Source organism: Pyrgilauda ruficollis, unplaced genomic scaffold, assembly GCF_017590135.1.
Source record: "Pyrgilauda ruficollis isolate IOZ18807 unplaced genomic scaffold, ASM1759013v1 scaffold130, whole genome shotgun sequence".
Lineage (NCBI taxonomy): Eukaryota > Metazoa > Chordata > Aves > Passeriformes > Passeridae > Pyrgilauda > Pyrgilauda ruficollis.
Window position 1 is genome coordinate 444,275 of NW_024511433.1, and position 20,419 is coordinate 464,693.

A 20,419-nucleotide genomic window follows, 5' to 3' on the forward strand; every position below is an offset into this window, starting at 1 on the left:
CTTTCCCCCACAGGACACATCCGACCACCCAGGAGATGGGGAGTGGCTGTTTGAGAAGAAAGGCAGGCAGCTCCCAGAGGCTGCCAAGGGCTTTGCAGACAGGGCTGGTGGTGAGAGGCTGCCTGTTCAGCAGCTGTTCCCCTTCACTCTTGGCCATCCCACCCACCACTTCTCCCATCTGCAGCAACAGCCTGGTTTTATGTGACACATGCAGAAAGGTGTGTGTTTTTCCAATGGAGAACCAGAAAACAGGCAGGAAACAAGCTACTACTTGAGAGGCAGCTTGCAGGGAGGTCCCAAACAGGATCTGGGTCCAAGAGCTCTAAACTGGACTATCTGCCCTTGGAAATCTGGACCACCCAGCCTTGCTAATCTGGACCCATCTTGCACTCATTCTGCATGCCTCATGTAACTCCCACTCTAAGATCCTCAATCTTCTTTGCTAACAACAGGTAGGGATGTGAAGTGTTAATATTGGATCTCTGCCAGGTTGGCAGCTGTCTGATGGGTGTAGGCCCACTGAGGCTGACAGTGCAAGCTGAGCTAGGCAAACTGAATGGGTGGCTCTATGTGCAATTTTTATAAAAAGACATGCTCATGTCTGCACAGTATAGCTCTCCAAAGAAGTCAAGACACTAAATTAAATTAACCTTGAGGAAACATCTTTAGTTCTTTGTCTTAAGATACCAAAAACATGCCTAAATCAGCAAAATTATATTCTAATAATTCTTATCAAAAATACATCTGTGCACAGAAGAATTATTCTCTAAAATTTGTCATTAATTGGTGAGCACAAGTGGAATAAAATGAGGATGGAATTGCTTCTCCATGGAACTAAATTATATTTCTGGCAACCTCCCTCTTGCAGGTCTCAGAGGAAGGCAGAGGCATGTAGTCCTAAAGCACAGGTGTAACACATCACAAAACTTTAGCTGATCATCTAGCAATGTTTCTAATATGTCTTACTAACAGGCTGCAAAGCTCTCTCTGAGTGAAAGACAAAAAATAATGTGTCCATCAGAGAAGAACTCAGAATATTCCTTGTCTTCTCCTTGCTCCTCTTAAAGCAGTAAGAGAGGAGTGGTGTAGCAGGAGGCTACTGACCTAGCAGCAACGTAGAGGGTCCTGTTCATGACCATGACAAGCTGGATGTCCAGCCGGTGCCTCTGCGTGGTGTTCCGCCCCGGTTTGTGACCCACAAACACCGGATACTGTTTTGTGTCTGTAGGAAGGATAAAAATCAACAGGGTCAAAAGAGAATAACAAACTGAAATGGTGCTAACATGAATCACCATGGGGCCCAGCTATAGCCAAAACCTATGGTTTCTGTTCTGCCCTGGAAGCACAGACTGGGGCTGGAAGGCATGAGCACAGAGAGCTGGAGAGTTCTTCAAAGTTACAGTGTCTGCAGCTGCAAAGAAGAAAGTTACCACCTTTGTAGAATACAAAAACTGTATATTTTTAAGTATAAAGCTGGAGCTCTTGGCACACAGGTACATGGCACTTTCTTGCAGTTTTTCTTTCACTGCTTGCAGAGCTTAAATGCTTGCTCCTACCTGCAGAGCATGTGTATCAGGATGAAGCTGTTCCACAGTGGCCAAACAATCACCACAATGACTGGACTGGTAATGGCTAAAGCAAATGGCTTGGTTCTTTTAGGTTCAAGCTGCCAGTTCCCTGGATTTTCTATAGGACTTGACTGTTGCCACAGAATGGCTGCAGGGTTTTCTGAGAAACAGTGGGAAATCACCACTTGAACTTCATGAAGTGAAAGTCACTGCTCATTATTTTGGCAACCAGTCTGATATTCCAGTCCTTCTGGTAACTGGGCAGCAATACTGATTGGAATCTCCATACTGCTATCAACAAGTGAGCTTCCCCAGCCCTCCAGTTCTACCAGTCAGCAAGAGTATTTATTGTCTATTCCCATTATTTTTTTTGGGGTGAGAGCTCAGCACACACAGGGGTGTTCCACTGCTCCTCAGACGGGTGTACAACTGAACAACAGTGAACACTTCTGATCAAGGGCCACTTCACATTCATGTGTATCATATGATCATGACATCTAGTACACAAACAAGGAGCTAATTAAGTAAATAAAATTCCAGAAGATAGGAGGAGGATAATCCTCTGATGAGCATTATCATGGCAGACCTGCTGCAAATGAATGTTATACAGAGAGAGCTGACTAGCATTGAGCTATGGTTTCTCCCCATTAATATGCTTTCCCAGAAAACTGCAGCTCTTTGGCAGAGTCTGTTTCTTCAGAAACTCATCTGCTCCTTTAGTATTTTAGCTATTGTCTTCTAAAAGCATTGTACCTGTTAAGCTTGGTCAAATCATTGGTTCACAGCATGGCTACAGCAAAGCACCTCAAAGTGTCACATGCCACAAACTCTGGTGATAAAACTGGACAGAAAAAGGAACTTCTCACCAAACCAGGTGCTGATAACTCTTTAAGAAATAAATTAAGACACCAGGCAGGATTTACATTCAGAAGTTTAATTCTTCTGATCATGTCTGACATTGCAAAATGCCAAGTTTTATTGTCAGGCTGTTTTCTGCTCAGGGTTTTCTGCTCCTCTGTAACTCATGGATCTAGAACAAACTAGGCACATTCATGTCCACTTCAGCATGCCATCCTGCAGAGGAAAAATTATCCCAGGTTCTATTTCTCTAAAAACATCAAGTATGGCAAATTTTTCTAAGAATGATTAGCATTGCCCTTCTGGAGGGTGAAAATGTTGGCGCTGAAGTGGCCACACTAGCCATGGGGTTGCTTCAGAGCAGTTCTTCCCTGTTGTTGTATCTTAGAGGTCTATTAGCATTTGCAGCACTTCAGGTGTGCCCTGGACTCTTGTCATTCAGAATAATGTTACACAGGACAGACAAGTTTTTGGGTACCAAGGCCATTGCAAAGCATAGCAAACATGGACAATCTTAAAACCAAATTCCTGAACAAAAAAAGAACAGAACACAAGCCTGCTCTTGGCTGATTTGCTACTCCCTAGCACAGTTTTAAGGGCCCAGACGCTAAAGACATCCTTAAAAACATCTGAAACTTTGGGACTTTGAAGAATTTTCATTGCCATTATCACAACTGAGATGAGGCAAATGTGAAAGAATCAGTTAAATCAGTGTCCACTGTAAGATACACAGAAAGCTCTCCACCTGTTTAGCCAGCAGATCTCAGTATGCAGCTGTTAGTGTTACACTAGATTTTGGAGAGTTTGCCAGTCTCTGCTGGTAAGAAAGGAGAGACCTTCTGTCATACAAGATTCTTTGTCTTGATTTGGTTTTTAGCTTCTTCAATTCCATCTTAGGAAAAAAATGCCTAATGCTCAAGCAGAATCCATTTGAGCCTAAAGAAGTTAAATTATTTGTATTAGATTAACAAAGAGTAAGACCATGTGAAAAAGTCATGTTCCTATATTAGTGCCTGTGAATGTAAATTGGCTGATATGGGAGAAATCAAGAAAAAACAACTTTATCTACTGCAACTGTATTTAAGCAGCATTGATTTGAAGTCCCCTGATCAGTGCTACGTGAAGTCCTCTGCCCCTTATACTTACAGTTGCCATGCGAAATACTGATAGGCTCAGAATCTTCTGGGAAACCAGCCCCAGCAAAGTGTAGCAGTGTGAAATATAGCAGCAAGGCTTCTGACCTCATAGTAGTTCCGCTGTGAGGCTTCACTTCTTCACTTCACCCTGTGGAAGACAAACAAGAGTTTAAGCACCTTCAGGTGGATCAGAGCTTTAAAGAGTCTGTGGAAAGTAGAGGAAGCTTTTCTCCTCAGGCCTCTCACTGTACCTGAGGAGGCATGCTGTGTTTCTAAGTAGAAACTGCCCTGAAAAGCCAGTTATTCTTCAGCTCATGCCCTAGCAGGGCTACATCTTGCTTGAGGATAGACTTAAGGACCTGTGTATTACAAAAATTTTTCTGCCCTGATGCTTATATGTAATACAGATACTTCATCTCCTGCACTGATCAACAGCTGACAAGAGTTTTCCAAGAAACATTTTATTTTCCCCTTCTTTGGTTTACATAATTAGATGATGACAAGATGACACACACCATAAATAAAAAAAACAAACCTTCACACTACATTATTCTGGTTAAAAAGAGATTAAGAGTTATACTACAGGACTGATTCATACCCTGCAGAGCTGTGAATCAAGTGAAGAAACACTGAGAGAGCTTGATGGAGCATTCAGAACATGTCATTGGGCTTTACCATAAAAATATGTACCCATAAATTTAGGTGTTGTAAAACCAATACTCCAACTTGTGATAAAATAAGGAAGAAAAGAACTGTCTAAATCCAGCAATTTTTTCCCCCATGTTCCACTGATGCATTCATTCATTCATTCAGATTTCATGTACAAAAATATCCCTAAATCTTTAAGATAAAAGGAACCACTGGGGCCTTTGGACACAGTGAAAAAAAACAGCACATAATACAGTAAATACTTCATAATTCCTAGGCAAATTTCACAGAGACATTGATCTGTAGGGGAAATCAGTGCAAAAGTGGGGTTTTCTTTTCATCCCTTCCAGAGTTTCAAACCTTTGATGCTGCCTTCCAAAGATTCCTTTTGAACAAAGCTATTTTACAGTGGTATGTCAGTCACTCAAGATTTATGGACAGAAAGTCAAACTTCATAACCTACATAGTCTTTGAAACTTAATTTGGCAAACAAAGTGCTAACTTGCCCTTCTGCAGCACTATTTAATATTAGATACCTGTGTCTCCTTTCTTGATGCCAAAAAAAACATTAGCAAGTATTAAACGTTGGAGTCCTCATTTTTTAACCAATAGAAAAATGTCATAATAATTAATTTGCCTCATCAGATATTTGCTTTCAAATAAAATTTCAGTTGCTATAAATGGTTTGGAGCGGGGGTTCTGTTGCAGGGTGATAGAGTCCATAAGGACTGCTGATTTATTAGACTCTCTGTGTTAGTCTATTATTATTTCAACACAAAAATTGGAATTTTGGCTGCTTCTCTATTTCTATTAACAAAATAACTGGGAGACCAAATTAGACCAAGAATAGGAAAAAAAATGATGTAAGGCAGTGACTGACAACTGAACAAAATTTCAGATAGATGGTGAAGGATAAAAATAGCAAAAATAAATGTAATACAATGCAGACACTGTCTGTCTATTATAACTTATAGGAGAATGCATAGTAAAAGATAGTACATACCAGCCCCAATAGAAGTATTTCCATCTAGCACTGGTTAAGCCAATAGATCTCTAAGATTACTGGCACACCTATATTTGCCTGCAGATGCTTTCTTTATGCATTTCCTCCATTTGTCTTTCTAGTCACCTCTTACATTTTCTCTTGACTGTTAGCTCTCTGGGGTAGAACCTGTTTCTTTCCATTTGTTGTCATTTGGGACCCTTTGGAATGCCCAAAGAAGAAATAAGGAGCAGAAGTAAATAGCAGGCTTGGAAAAACAGTTTCCCTCTAAAGGTTATAATTAAAAGCAATACATACACATTAAAGGTGCTATTTCCTTTATCTCTATGCAATTTTTCAAAATGGCACTTTACTGGGTTAAAAATTTTGCCCTTGTAAGTACACAGCAAAATGGCAAAATGAAATTCCTTACTACACAAACTGATTGAAATTATTTTCTCTTTGAAATTGCTACAATCCAATGTAAAAATCTTTTCTGAAATGTACATAAGGAACAACAGTTCAATGAGAAGAACTTAGGAAGCAATCCAATTGTTCCACTTCCACTGTATTAATCTACAGTATCAGTCTGCAGGCTAACAATCCAAACCACTTGGCTCACAATGAGACTCCAGAGCACAAGAATAGCTGCTTTCTGCTGCTCCCTTTCATCACAAAATCCACCATCTGACAACGTGTGTGCTGTGAGGAAAGCACCACAGTACTGCAGACACAGCTCTGCCGCTCCCCTTCAGAGCCTGAAAAACTTGTCCCATGGGTGATTCTGTACCATCAGTCTCTAATTCTCATTCAGACTTGTGTACTGCTCCGTGTACATCTGTGTGGGAGACAGCTTCCAGGAAAATGAACAAGTCCCAGAACGCTTACTTTGTGATTTCCTGCACATGCTATTGGGCCAGATCTGCTTACGTTTACCTGGGAAAAAAACCAAACTGACAAATGAACTGTCATAGATTGGTAGGTTTATATGAAATTCTCTCTCCTTCTTAAGGGGATTCTTCTGGAGAAGAAAAGAGGGAGAAGAGAGGAAAAAGCATAAATTTCTGTTGCTCTGATGCCAACATGATCATTCAAATTCACAAAATGTGTATGCAAAGTATCTGCTTTGACATGTCAATAATTCAAGTTGACTACACGTGTATCAGTGTCTGTGCCAATAAATTAGCACTGAGGAGGACTAAATTGTATCCAAAGGCAGCTTTTTTCCAGAAGTAATTATTCAAACATATTGTCACTTTTGCAGTTCTTACAATGACAGAAAGAGTCATACTGTTTCAGTGGAATTTCAGAAAAGTGCTGATTCAAGGTCACACTTATTTTTAGGACAATTTTCACTGTGGTTGGGCCCCTGGGATTGATGCAAATGTTCTCACTCGCAACTGTGCTGAAGCTACTTTTGTTCAAAAGTGTTTGTGAGCACAGTGTCTGATGAAGACGAGTAGCTAGACAGTGATGCCAAGTGAGTACAGCACTGTTCCAAAATAAAAGTTTTGCAAACATCAATGAAGAACTCTCCATCTTTCATGCAGAGATCTGAACTGCAATTCAATCTGGCCTGCACTAAGCCATACTGGTTGAGAGAGAACTGGGTCTGAGAACTCCAGTCTCCTGGGTCAAAACATTGTAACACTTGTTGAAGGAAGCTACTGCCAACACGAGTGAACCTTGGTGGTCTTTTATTATCAAGCATGCTATTAAAATACAGCCCTAAAAATATTTAAGAGAATGTTTTATAGTCTAACCCAGTGACTTGAAGCCATCGAATTGGCACAGTAGATTAGATTTCTTCCAAGCTTCTAAAAAACCCGCAAATAATTTGCTTGTTGCTTTTCTAAACCAAAGAATATACAAATATTTTGGAACATACATTGGTGCTCTGATTATTCTTTCTGAAGCGGATGTTTCTAATACCTGTGTAAGACATCTCCTCGTGGCCACTTATGTGTTCACTCCTTTTTGTTGTATTATAATCAGGTATAAACAAACAACATGATCTCTTAATCAAAATATATAGAAATCAAAGTTTTGCCTTCTGAGGTGGAATAGGTTTCTCTGTTTGTACACTTCAGCCTGAAGATGAATCACTTTTAAGTAGGATGCTTGAATACTAGTACAAGATAGTTGCTATTACTATTATTTTTACTTAGTCAAAGCCTATGTATACATATACATATACATATACATGTACATGTACATATACATAATCACCCACACATACATGCTTGACATAGAATCATTTACTTTTGTAAAATTCATGCTGTTGGCATGAAGGAGTTTCTGAAGACAAGAAAGTAATGATCATTTCAAGACAAGGAGAAAAGTCTAATTTTACTTTGCCAAGTTCTTTCCACAATGGCTATCCATGGCTATTCAAGCTAACAAGGAGCCACCATTACGAGCTTTGCTTTTTGCTGTCTGATATTTTTAGCATTTCCAACAGTCTGCGTGGAAATGCATGCAGAATATCTGCTTGGCCAAGGAAAGAATTACATGGCTCCTGCCACAATAATCTAGTAGGCAGGTTATTTTATCTACAGCTAGTTTGTTCCAGAAGGGTTACACAATCCAATGAAAATCTCAACGGAAAAGACAACTTCCTGGTAAACTCCATAAAAGTGCAAGGGCAGATTTGATCCTGAGAACAAATTCAACAGCAACAGCAATGACTGCAAAGGCACATCTCTAATGAAAGGGATGCTCTTCCATGTTAGAAAACCTCCCATCTTGTTGCTTCAACTTCACTGTTCATTCAGCTAATCCCGGTGTAACTCCAAGAAAAATTAAAGTATGGAACTATGTCAGAATTTTCCCATGGCACAGTAAGACTGCTGTATAAAGAATAGATCTTGTTATATTCATTTATTACAAAACTTCTTTCTACCATGTTGCTTTGTGTTCATACAAAACAGCTGCACTTCAATTCACAAATTATTAAGCTTAATGCGAGAATCACCAGACAAAATTCCATGGTCCGTGTTATGCATGAAGCAAGGCCAGAAAACCTACTGGCCCTAAAAACCTGTGACTGTCTTCAACAAACTCTTTCATTTCCATAAATATGTAGAAATAATTTATTCTTCAAAAAGACAGTCCAGCAAGAGGAAACAGCATTTAACCAAACATTTATTAAAAAGTAAAGCCAGATGAATTTGAACTACTGCATAAGGAAAAATGCACAACAGGGAAAGCAGCAGCCTACATGAACTGGTCCTGAAAATACTCAGCAAATAGCACTTAGAATCATAACCAGCAAAAGCAAAAGTACTTTTAAAAAGCAGGGAAGAAACTGATTTGAGTTTCATAACAGAGGTTAAAAGATTGGAGATTCTTCTGTGGTAAGAGATTTTAAAGCACACAGGTGATTTAGGAGCCCAAATCCTACACCAGTGTCTCATCAAAAGAGACTCACTTACACAAAAAGCATGTATTGATCTACACAGCCATGCCTCCTTGCTGTGCTGAAGGCAGAGCACAGAAACCAGTTGGCCAACCTGCCTGCTGTTCTCAGCTATGGTACAGATTTGCCATGAGATACTGGCAAACATCCTTCAAGTCCCTTGGCTAAATTTAAATTCAGCTAATTTTCCTTTGGAAATCTCTGAGTGGATGAAACTGTCACTGCTATTTACCCTTTTAAATTCACAGTTTCTAGAAAGTGAAAGACAAGAGTTCCGTGCAAGTCAGAGGAAGGAATTAGGAATAATGCAACAACAAAAACATAAGAGAGGAATACAACCTGAAGGCTGCAGCTCCCAGAGAATGAGGAAAGTTAGGCTAGCACCAGCAGAACCGTTCAGGAGAGCATCTTTTCTCGATGCCTGCCTGTGTAGTGTGTTAGCTGCTGCTCAGTCACCTCGCATGGCTGCACCACACAGCAGAAGGGCTCATGCAAAATGCCTGGTCTGAGTGGTGCCGAGGGGATCAGACAGATGTGAGTGAACAGAAGCTCAGCAGGTGCTTGGGAAGCTCAGGAGAGATGAGACACAAGTGGCTATCAGCAAGACACAGCATGGAGTGCCAGACACTGCAACTGAATTGGCAATGGCAGGGCAGTGCCTGGGATGGACAGCGTTTTCAGCCATGCTGTCCTTTCTCTACCAATTGCTGCTCAGTCACCTGAATGGTGGTGCAGGTGGCTACAGAGACTCAATGCCAGCTCCATGCCCATCATCACTACCAACTTCCAACATCTCTTTGTGACTGATGGTGCAGCCACCATTCGTCTTTCCTCTCCTGTTCTGCTCCTGTGGTCTCTACAGCTGGCCACACATTTCATGCGGCCAAAAAAGCACTCTTGCACTCCAGGTAGCTGGCGCTTATGCCAGAGACACTGGAGCATGAAGGCATTGGGGTAATCACCTGTACTCCTTCAGATCTCATGGTAACAAGGGGTTGCTCCTGAACACTGGTGAGGGGACAGAGGCAGTGCCCAAGGGAAGCCCACACTTGTCTGGCAACACTGTGGTCCCTAAATTCTGTGTATGAAGCACCACTCTCTCTCATTTGTGCATATCAAAAAGTCCTCCCTGACTATAAGAGGACTGCATGGGTGCCCTCTGTTGTACATGCTTTACTAGCATTTTAATTGGATTCAGTACTGCTTACTCATTGCCCAGCTGCTGTGGGCTGCATGCCAGGCATGACGATCAGGCCCAAGGGAAAGACACCAATAAGAGCAATTTTGCCTCATATAGTAAGCAACAGTATCTACCTTCATTAAAAAGAATAATATGAACTTCATTACTAGTTTAATGAAACACAGATACATGAGCTATGAAGATTTTCTCACAAAGACTTGCAAAAATGCATCTAAAATAAAATTTCTGCCCAAATACAAAGTATTTTCACACAAGTTTCAGGGGTAATTGCTTTTTTTCGTTCAGGTTTATGCAAACCTGGGTCTACACCAACTTTTCTCTCCCCTCATTTGCACCTTTACAAGGCCATACTTCACACAATAATGTCACCAACGATATGTGGTATCACTACCTCCTGCCTCAGTAAGCGATAAACCAAAAAGATCTGGACAACCCCCGGGCAGCAGTGATGAACCTCAGCCTGTCAAATGGGAGTAGCAGGTGTCAAGTCAGTAGGCAAAACTCAGCATGCTTAATGCTGGCAACCTGTCCCGTCAAGATCCACATTGCTGCTCCCTCCAGTGCAGCCCAAAAAGAAAAGGCAAAGAACAAATGGAGGCCTAAGTGAAGAAGCCCTCTTCTGACCTGAGACATCTCTGATGACTGCAGTGTTAATAGGATGCTGCTGTTCAGAGGGGAAACAGTCAGAAGGAAGATGAACATCTCCCAGATGGAATTAGAAGCGTCTCAGGCCTATCGATTTTGGTTGTAACCTTTACTGTAAACAGTCCACAGGGGCCTCATCAGCCACCTGTTCAGTGATATTTGCATTGAAATATAGAGCCAACACAAATGAGAAAATGGCCACAGTTCCTTGCTAAAGCATCTGCTCACCAGCAGCAGCACAGGTACAGGTTTTAAAGGAAGGGGTAATGCAGTGGCACTAGCTCTCTCACATGGCTCTGAAATAACAAATGCTCCATTTGTCATGATGTTGATGGTGGTGGTAGTGATATTATATCATGCAATATTTCACTTTCTAATAATTGCTCAGTTTTATACTGAAATCAGTCTTGCCAAAACTGGGAGGAAAGCCATCTGTGCCTGGAGGATGACTGCCAGAAATATTTGCAATTTTATTTTGGGGTTATAAACCTGCAGAATGGAACAAAGGCAATGCCTAAATAACTTCTTTCACTCAACACCCCCAGTCATATAGAGCAATAGACCTAACTCTGGAACACCTTGGTCAGTTCATTACAAAGATGTCTTTCTTATTTTTAAAAGCCTCACTCATTTAGGAGATAAAAATAGCTCTATTGATTATTTGCGGGACTTCAGCAAAACTCTGTCAAGATTCTGAATTGATTTGAGAGCTAAATGTAGCAATCACTCCCTTTTGAAAGGAGAGAACACCATATCTAATATATACTTTGAAGTTTCATCTAGGCATGCTTAATAGAAAACAGCTACACTACCAGCAACACCATTACTCTCTCCAACATTCATTTTGCGTGGGAAATATCACTGCCAGTCAGCTGACCTTCTATTCCCTCATCTGATAGACAGAATAAAAATTTTGTAGCTGCAGGTGACCCAAAGACGTAATAGGAGAAAAATGTGTCCTTCCTTTGTTTTCTTCTCCTTTTGGACAGCAAAGGTAAAACACCAAGTCTGATATGTTTCACAACAACATTTACAAATGTCACTGATTAGAAGTTAGACATGGCACAGCAGGCTTTGTCTCAGCTGCCACATGAACATTGCAAGGGCATGCAGAGATAGGACAAGGGAAAACGGCTTCAGACTGGGATGGTGCTGAGGCACTGGAATAAGTTGCCCCAAGAAATTGTGGAGGTTCCCATTGCTGGAAGTGCTCAGTGTCAGGTTGTCAACCTGGTCTAGCAGAAAGTGTCCTTGCAAGGGTGTTGAAAGTAGACAATCTTTAAGGCCCCTTCTAACCTCAACTTTCACAATTCTGTGATTTTAATATCCCAATGTTTAAAGCTTGGTGTAATCACAAATAACTCTCCTTTGTTTTTAGTTAATGCAAGAGACACTCAATCACTTAAATATGAGCTCCAGCTGTATTCTTCAGGACATTTGTTCATTCACTTGAAATTGAAGTGTCCATGTTTTAATGTGATGAAACTGTAGAAAATGCAAATCATCACGTTTAAGTCAGCTGTTAACCAGAGCACATTGCTTAGCTGTTGTGCAATTTGGCCAGTTCTGCCCCTAAATCCATTTGTGCAAAAATCAACTCATTAACCAGCCTTGGAGAGAAATAGTAAATCTTGTCAGGTTATTTTTTTCAAATGGCAGCCAATCAACTTTGTAATGAAGTGGTTTGATACCGCATTAAACTACATACCTACCGTAAAATGTGAATGAAATCTACTGTAGCACTTCAAATACTTCAAAAACATTACCATTTACATGATAATAACTCCAGCAGTGGGCAAAACACTACCTGAAAGTGACAGTCACCACTGCAGAGTGCACCAATTGTTCCACACTGCAACAGTTTATTCATGGCAGGAGAGCTCAGGCCAAACCCCAGCATCATAATCTGGGCAGGGATGCTCAGCACAAGGACACAGTGTGGATAAGCAATCTGAGTTATGACAGGCAGAAAAAAAGGAAAGCTTTTTTTCTTCTGGAAACCTGGCAAAGTCTTTGAGAAAAAATTATATTTGTCCCTGATAGATTAAAAAAAAAAAAAAATCGGAAAAGAAAACAGTTCTCTATATGTATTTATAATTTTAGCCCCTAATTTGTTTATGAATGAGTTATGTCAAGTTTCTCTACACTTTACAGAAAAGTAATAGAGAAAAGCATGAAATAGACTAGTACAAAAATGCAAAATGTCCAAAAATGAAGGATGTCCACAAAATAAATGCAACCCCTAAGGGAAAATATTAAAATAGCTGTGGATAGACAGAGTTAGAAGGAAAAACCAAAGTCTCTGAGTACTAAGAAAACAAAAATTAACTGGGAACGTTGCCTCTCAGCACCACCTCTGAAATGTCTCTCCTTCAGACAACCATCCACTCCTGTGTGCCCGTACAGTGACAGATTTCAAAGGCTCACATCACAGGAAAGATTTTCCTGTTAAAACTTTAGAGCAATTTTATTGATCTCTATCTTTCATGATTACTTTTCATTGCCAATGTTTTTTTGCTGGTATTTTTAGAAGCTTTAAAAGAATAAAATAAATCTGACTCTGAGACAGAAAATGTATGTAGTTTGCTTTTCCTCTGAGATGAGCATGACGCTTACAACAATCCTAGATTGTAGCACCTGTAGCTTGCTAATAATTGCTAGTTGCAAGTGGAGGACTCTGAGCTTTACTCTGTCTAGATTCATGCCCAATAAATTCCCAAATTTTAAATCACATAAAATCCAAGCATCTTTATGGACAAGTTAATACTAGAAAGTACCGTATCCTCAAAAATGCCCTTTGAGTAAAGAGATCACCTCAATATGCCAACATGACATATTTTCCACTCTCTTCTTCATTCCACCATTCCACAGTTATGAATAAGACAGAAGGCATAACAAGAAGTCAACAGATCCCAAAAAATATAGTATTTCCAGGATAGTGCTCAGACAAATGGTAATGTATGTTAACCCGGGCATAAGGTTAATCACTCTAATTCAGTGTATTTTAAGGGAAAATGCTAAATGCAGATATAATCAATAAACCTCTGAATATAAAAATCACAATTCCTGTAACTAATAGAATAGTTTAAGATAATTTTAATTACTGAGGGTCTATTATTGAGAGGAAACATCAAACATCTAATGTAATTGCACGGGCAAACTTAAAATTGAGGTGGTGCGGGTCAGAAAAAGCAAGTAAAGAGATTATAGTTAGAGTAAGCTGAGTCCCTGCACCACACAAATACACTACTGACACACATTCACCCACATACTGAAGAATACAAGCACCCTTACACATTTGTTCACACCTGCTTCTTAGCGCAGCGTCAGGGAATTAGAGCAGCACAGAAAAGGAAGTCAAAGCAGCATTGACAAATGCCTGTAGTACAAGTTACAAAAGCAGCAGTTCTGTTATTATTTGCTTTGCTTCTTTGGACAAGCTACGGAGAAGAAGGTTCAGTGTAGCAAGAGAGAACAAGTCCACTGAGTATGACTGCCTGAATGGGGCATGATGGATGAGCTTCCTTGCAGATAGGAAAAGCCTCTAATCCATTCTCCGGCTCATTGCTAGAGCGAGGCAAAGTCATTCGCTTCTGCGGGAAATAACCTCTGCCTTTTCGATACCATGTGCAGGGATTTGCAAAGGACAATCCAGACTGTCACACAGATGAGACTGTAGGCTGTTTCCAGGTCCCACACTAGGGCAGGCTCAGCTATGCAGCCCAAAGCCCTGAAGCAAGACAAAGATGCTTCTATATTGCTTGTGCTTCCTATGGCTATTTCAGGAATGATTGCATGCATTCAGGTTCCAACAACGAATAATGAGAGACCCAGGAAGAGAAGTAATTTTCACTGCACCAGCGCTCAGCTAATGACTGAAACTGAAACTGAAACACTTCTAATCCTCCAGATAATTTTCTGGAGCTGAAAAAACCTACTCTGTGTGTAAAAGACAGATTTCAAGTATCATCACAGCAATGAAATAACATCCATCAGCATCAGGATGGGAAGATCCTTGCTCTGGTGTTCACTGATGAAAGTTTGACTCTAATAAAAATACCAAGGCTTTCTCAGACAACCAAGGGCCTTTTCCCAAACCTCCTCCTCCCCCACACCCTGCACCTTCAGCCTGTAATGGCAGGTGACACAGGAAAAGCAATGATTCATTAGCTGACTGCATCTAAATGAATTCAGCAAAATTGCTTCATGAGTAGTAACACACAGTAAAGGGTTTTTAACAAGTCTGCCAGGTGTTTTTTTAACATAAAGGAATCCTTCCTGGCTTGCCCAACAGAACTGAAATTCCTGTGCAGGAACAAGGAAGATGACTGCATAGCTGATGAACCATTGCTGTTATTTCTTACTCTGCAGTTCTGCTGCCTATGTGATTTATATCAAACGCTGCAGAGAGAGTTTCCACTAACTGTAGGTTGGCCTCCATAATGTGGACATTGAACTGATCAGCTGCCAGGAGCTGATCTACAGCCAAGTCACAATTCCTGCCAGCATTTAGAAGGAAAAAATGCCCAAAAACCCATGATCCCAGAGAACGAGACTTTTGAATGAGACTTAAGGCTGTATGCACAGACTGTGCTGAAGTCACTAGAAAACTCTGAGGAGATCCCAGCAGGCACTGAGGTGCAATGCTCTCAGCTGGACTCCAAATTATCTTCCCCCCATGCCCACAAGCATGACCCATGCCTTACAGGCCATGCTTCCCTGCACAGTCACAGAGCAGTGGCTCTCCAGCTCGCAGCACAACCACACAGCACTTACAACTAAAGGGCATTGGCTTGTTTCTGTTTACACCAGTGAAAGTGCTGACACTGACATCTGCTAGATTGTGGAGCACTGATTCCCGCTGGACTTCAGAAAGACCTGTAGCTGCTTTACAGCTTGTACCATCTGCACCAGCTCACGCATGAGATTGCTGTACCTATTTATAAGCCTTCCAGTTATAGAGAATTACATATATTTAACACTTTTGCTTTCACATAAAGGTACACATACTTGGATGAGGACTCAGTTAAATTCTGCTAACTTTACATGGGTTTTGGGCAGAGTCTCCCGTCTAATGTTAGGAAATGGGAATAACCACATTCAAACTCCCTGTGGAATTTGAGGTTATGTTTAATCTTTTAAAAGAAGAAGTTTTTCTTTTGGTTTGCATTCACACTCTCTTAGAGAAAGCAAAGGCGATAATCTTGATCATGTTCTACTCTATTTCTTTTTGTTAACATTTTCCTGTGTGTAATCCAAAACAGAATTATTTTTCTGTGGTAAACATCACTACACCATCTTGAAGTATAAGAGATTCTTTGCACGAGCGCTCCTATATTCAACTTATGAAAAAGTCAATTTTACAGTGTCTATGACCTGTAAAATATATATATATTTTATATATATATATATATATATTCATAACTGCTGGTATCCTGAACAACATCACCAATAATGCCAAAAAAGTGTACTATGGTGGCTCAATAATAACAGATTTTTTGGGGAGTCTTCTCTCAACGACTTGCTGCAACAAAGAAATCCGAAGAATACATTTTCAGGTACTTCCCCTCTTCTGATGGAAAAATGTATCTTTGAAAAAAGCACTTAACCTACAAAATCTTTTCTGGAAACTCTGAAGGTCCCTGTTACCTGACACCTCAGGGATGTTAGGACCACCTTTTCCTAGGCATCAGCCATAGAGGTACCTTGATGAGACAGACCAGAGCTTCTAAATGCTTTGACAAAACTTTCAGAGAGGAGAAAGACCTTTACTTAGTTCACTTACCAGCAAGCTCTACTTCCTGCTTGTGAAGTCAGAAAAAGTCCAGCCACAGAACAAACAGCACTCTGAGAACATGCCAAAGAAAAATTTATTTTAAAAACCCCCAACACATGAAAATTGAGTGTGTTCTCACATGTTCAAAGCACAGAGGAAAAAAGGTGTGAATTTATTGATAATTTGCCTCATTATATACCAATGCCTACCATAACATCACTCCCCAATGTAGAGCAAGAAAGCAATTTTTTTTCTTTCAGAAGACTACCATGCTTTTTTTTTCCCCTGGGATCCTAAAAGTATTACTTACAGTCCCAGGCAGGAAGAAACAACCTGCACAGATCTGCATGGAGGAGCATGTAGACAGGAGGGGCAACACAAACCTCTGACTAGCAAGGAGAAGTTGCAAATTGGCAATGCTCCACAATAAAGTACTTTTACAGTGAATGGGACTGGTTTGTAGGACTGAAGACTCTGATGCCTCCACGATAAAGACTGTGAAAAATGCTTGTATGCTTCCTTTCTGAATCTCAAGGAGTTCCTCACAATCCTTTCCCTTCCCAGCACTGACATGTAGGGCCTCTCTTTCTCGTAGAAGGATTTGGCTTTCCTCACACAAGAACAGATTTGGCTTTCCTAATACCGGAACAGATTACTCCCCTTCTTCACACACACCCTTACATTCCCCAAAAGATGAGAACATTATTTCTGCTGCAGGCTCATGGGGACAGATTGTATCTTCCCTCCTTTTTTGGACAGCTTAAAGTAGATTGCTTGTGCTTCCCATAAATAAAAAGCTAGCACTTGATGTTCAAAGGATGACTAAATTTGGAATATATCTCTTAATGTACATTTTAATTAAGCTGACTTGTGACTTAGTTTCTCTTAGCTGAATACTGGTAAGCTCTGAAGGCAGGTATTATCCCAAAAAACCAGGATCGAGAGATGTGGTTGCTTTCTCCCAGGTGCTGGACAATGAAGGAGATGGAGAGCAAACTCCTTCTTCCTGGAGTCCACCAGGCACATTCCTTCTTTTTCTTTCATGAAGGAAGATCGACTCCCATGCTCTTTCTCAGTCAGCAGAGCTGGGCACCCTCCCTTCCCTTGACCTGCCAAAGATAACTGTTCCACTCAGCATGGAACAAAGTGCCTTGCCCTGTTGTGTGTTCCCCAGGGGCAGGACACTGTCAACCAGAAGAATTTTGCCTGACTGGAAATGAAAATGAGGACAGAAATCTTTTCAGCACAACTTATACTTCAATCTCTTCTCTTGCTCTGCAGGCACAGAAATACGCAAGGTCAAACATAGTAAGACAAAACTTCTAAGCCATGTACCCATTGCAGGATCCTCCTGCCCAGTTCTCAAGTAGGATTAGTTAGACTGTGTGAACCCAGATGCACAAATTGAAAAATACCTGTCATTTTCAATATGCTGCTTTCAAGGTATTTATAATGCAAACACAGACAAAAGGTATGCCCTCTTTTATGACAAGCCTGAAATAAAGCAGCTGTAATTAGCAAAACCAGATATGGCATCTGAGGTAGCAGTTTGCAATGCAAGGACAAGAAAACTCTCCTTTGGGCTTATCCAGCAGCAAGCAGACTTCTGCCCTTCCTTCTTAGATTTTTTTTTTTGACTTTGCAAATAGATCTATCTATACAATAGATGGATGAATTGATAATTTCCTACAATAGCAATTTGATTATTGCTTGCTACTTTCTCATTAACCCATCACACATCTACAGCCAAGAAATGTCCTACATCAGCTGAAAAAAACTGTGCACTAGACAGCCCTGTCAGTGATATAATTTCTGTTGCTGGCTGAACCCTCCTATAAACTATAGGACTGTAAATTACTTTATGTCTGACCTTGTTGAAAAAATAAAATTTCAGCTACAACCCATATAGCAAAGTACTGCTTGGGATTAAAACAGTGCTACCAACAGAAAGAAAAAAAGGAACACCATCAGCAGATATTACTGTACTGGAGCTCCTTTTGTTGTTGCTTCCTCAAATTGTGTTTTATTTAAAGAAGGCTAGGTGCTGTGAAATTTTTATTAAAAAAGGCCTCATCTTGAGTTGTCCACATAGACAACACACATGTGTGTGGATAAAGGAGATTTAAAAAAAAAAAAATTTACAGGTATCAGAAAAGCTGTTCCCAATTGCAATTCTCCTGATTCAAATTTCTTTGGCCCCATTTTTTTCTCTAAGCAAACAGTTACCAAACTGCAAAAAATACTGACAGTGTTTCTACAGCATAACAGCATCCATAACTGACTTCCAACACCCCAAACTTCTCATGTCAACATTTTGAGCTCAAATGAATGCATTCAGCTGCTGACCTCCAGCCCAGTACCAAGCCCTTAAAAACAGAATCATGCACACATGCACACAGAAGGGATGCATTCCCCAGGACAGAGGAGCTATTGCTTGCAGATTTGGCGGGGGACACGGCTTTGGAGCATGGTTGTGCACTTCAAGGAGAACAAACATGGTGATTCATCTCACTGAAAACATTCAAATCAAAACTGTGCATTTTTTTTTAGTTTTTCCATCATTACCAACTGGTCTGTCAGAGAAATATTTTTTCTAGTTATACCTACAGATGTTACACAAATAACAAAGGAGTTGTTGCTGAATCTTTTTCCTACTAATCAGCAGATTTTAGAAATACTAATTGGGAAACCTTGTGCAGGGTCTGGGAACAGACCTAAAGAATTAACCCCTCAGTCCTGCTTCAATACCAAAAAGAATGATGCCCCACATATTTCAATTCTCTTATGAAAGATTTCAATCATTCTGTCTAATCAATCAAGTTAAATTATGTTTGATTTCTAGACTCAAACATCTGGGTTTAAACAGAATAATCTAATTATCACGACAAATTCACATTTAAAAGGAAACTTCAATCACAACCTCTTGAACAAACATAAGGTTTAATGTGCAGTTGCCAGATTATACAACTAAAAGAATACAGTTTCACTCGACAGTAATTAAGTTTAAATTCCAGTGTAATGAGAAGGAAGATAGCAAACATTACTTCTCAGAAAGAAAGGGAGAGAGAGAAGAGAGAAAAGGAGAGAGAAGACAGAAAGAGAGGAGCGAGACAGAGAGAAAGAAAAGAGAGAAAGAGAGAGAGACAGAGAGAAAGAGAAGAAAGAAAGAAAAAGAAAGAAAGAAAGAAAGAAAGAAAGAAAGAAAGAAAGAAAGAAAGAAAGAAAGAAAGAGACAAAAAATCAGTACCAAAGGGAGGGTAATGAGCACAAGGGACAAAACAGAAGAACAAGAACAGCCATCTCAGCACATTACAGCTTTCTGCTAAAGCCACAGCCAGATCTGGTACAATATAAATGGCAGCAGCAAGTCCCTTGGGACTGCAGTGTTGTGTGAAGCTTCACGCAAAACACTTCACTGATGTCTCTTGGGGACCAGAGAAGGCTAAAGGTCCTTTTTTAGCTAACTACTCTAATCGCCTCCTCCCAAACCAACACTTACCTTACTTCTTCAAAAACAGCAGCAGATAAAAGGCTAACTGTGCACTGCTCCAAGGATCTTGCACTTGGTAAAGTTCTGGAAGTTTCCTTTCTAGGTAGGAGTTACTAAAATTAAACTTTATAAGGTCTACTAGTCTGTATTTTTGGTATCTAAAAGCAATGAAGGCTCCTGAGAGACTAGAAGGTATCTCTGAAAAAAGGAATAAACACCACCACACCTCAGTCTTACATTGCTTGTTGCTTACTCCTCCCCCTCCCCTTATTTTGCTGACAGCAAGATGGACAATACATGAAAATTTGATTCTCGGTAAGCCGAGTAATGCAAATTAGCTTAATGAAATAGGCGACTTTGTGTATGTCCCTTTGATACTGATTAAGCTCAAGTATCCACTCAGCTAATGACTAAAGCAATACCATGAGAGCTCTTGTGGAGGTGTCATAGCTATACTTCTTTTTTTTCAGTAGCTCTTTACTCAGCATTTATTTCTACCTCAGATCCCCCTGTCCAGACCAGCCTCCAAAGTGCAGGCAGAAGTAGTAACAGCTTAAGACATGAGTGATGCAACATAAAAATCTGCAAAGCTGTGTTACTTTACACAGCTTAGGCCTCAACATAAAAAGGAGATATGCCTTTGGAACTCCAGTTTTCAAGGCAGATTACCAGTGTGCTGCAAGGGGCTGCTTTGACT

The 20,419-nt window shown here is 40.3% G+C and overlaps 1 protein-coding gene across 8 annotated transcripts in view; it reads right to left on the minus strand.

Moving 5' to 3' along the window:
- Window positions 1–20,419, minus strand: part of SEMA6A (semaphorin 6A) — a 116,493-nt gene that overhangs the window by 61,677 nt on the left and 34,397 nt on the right. For all 8 annotated transcript variants that reach the window (XM_041459094.1, XM_041459095.1, XM_041459097.1 and 5 more), the window contains exons 2-3: window positions 3,573–3,710; window positions 1,105–1,222 (exon numbers count right to left, since the gene is read on the minus strand). In XM_041459094.1, the coding sequence (XP_041315028.1) occupies window positions 1,105–1,222; window positions 3,573–3,672 (218 nt within the window). In that variant the 5' untranslated portion in view covers window positions 3,673–3,710. The remainder of the gene's footprint in view (window positions 1–1,104; window positions 1,223–3,572; window positions 3,711–20,419) is intronic.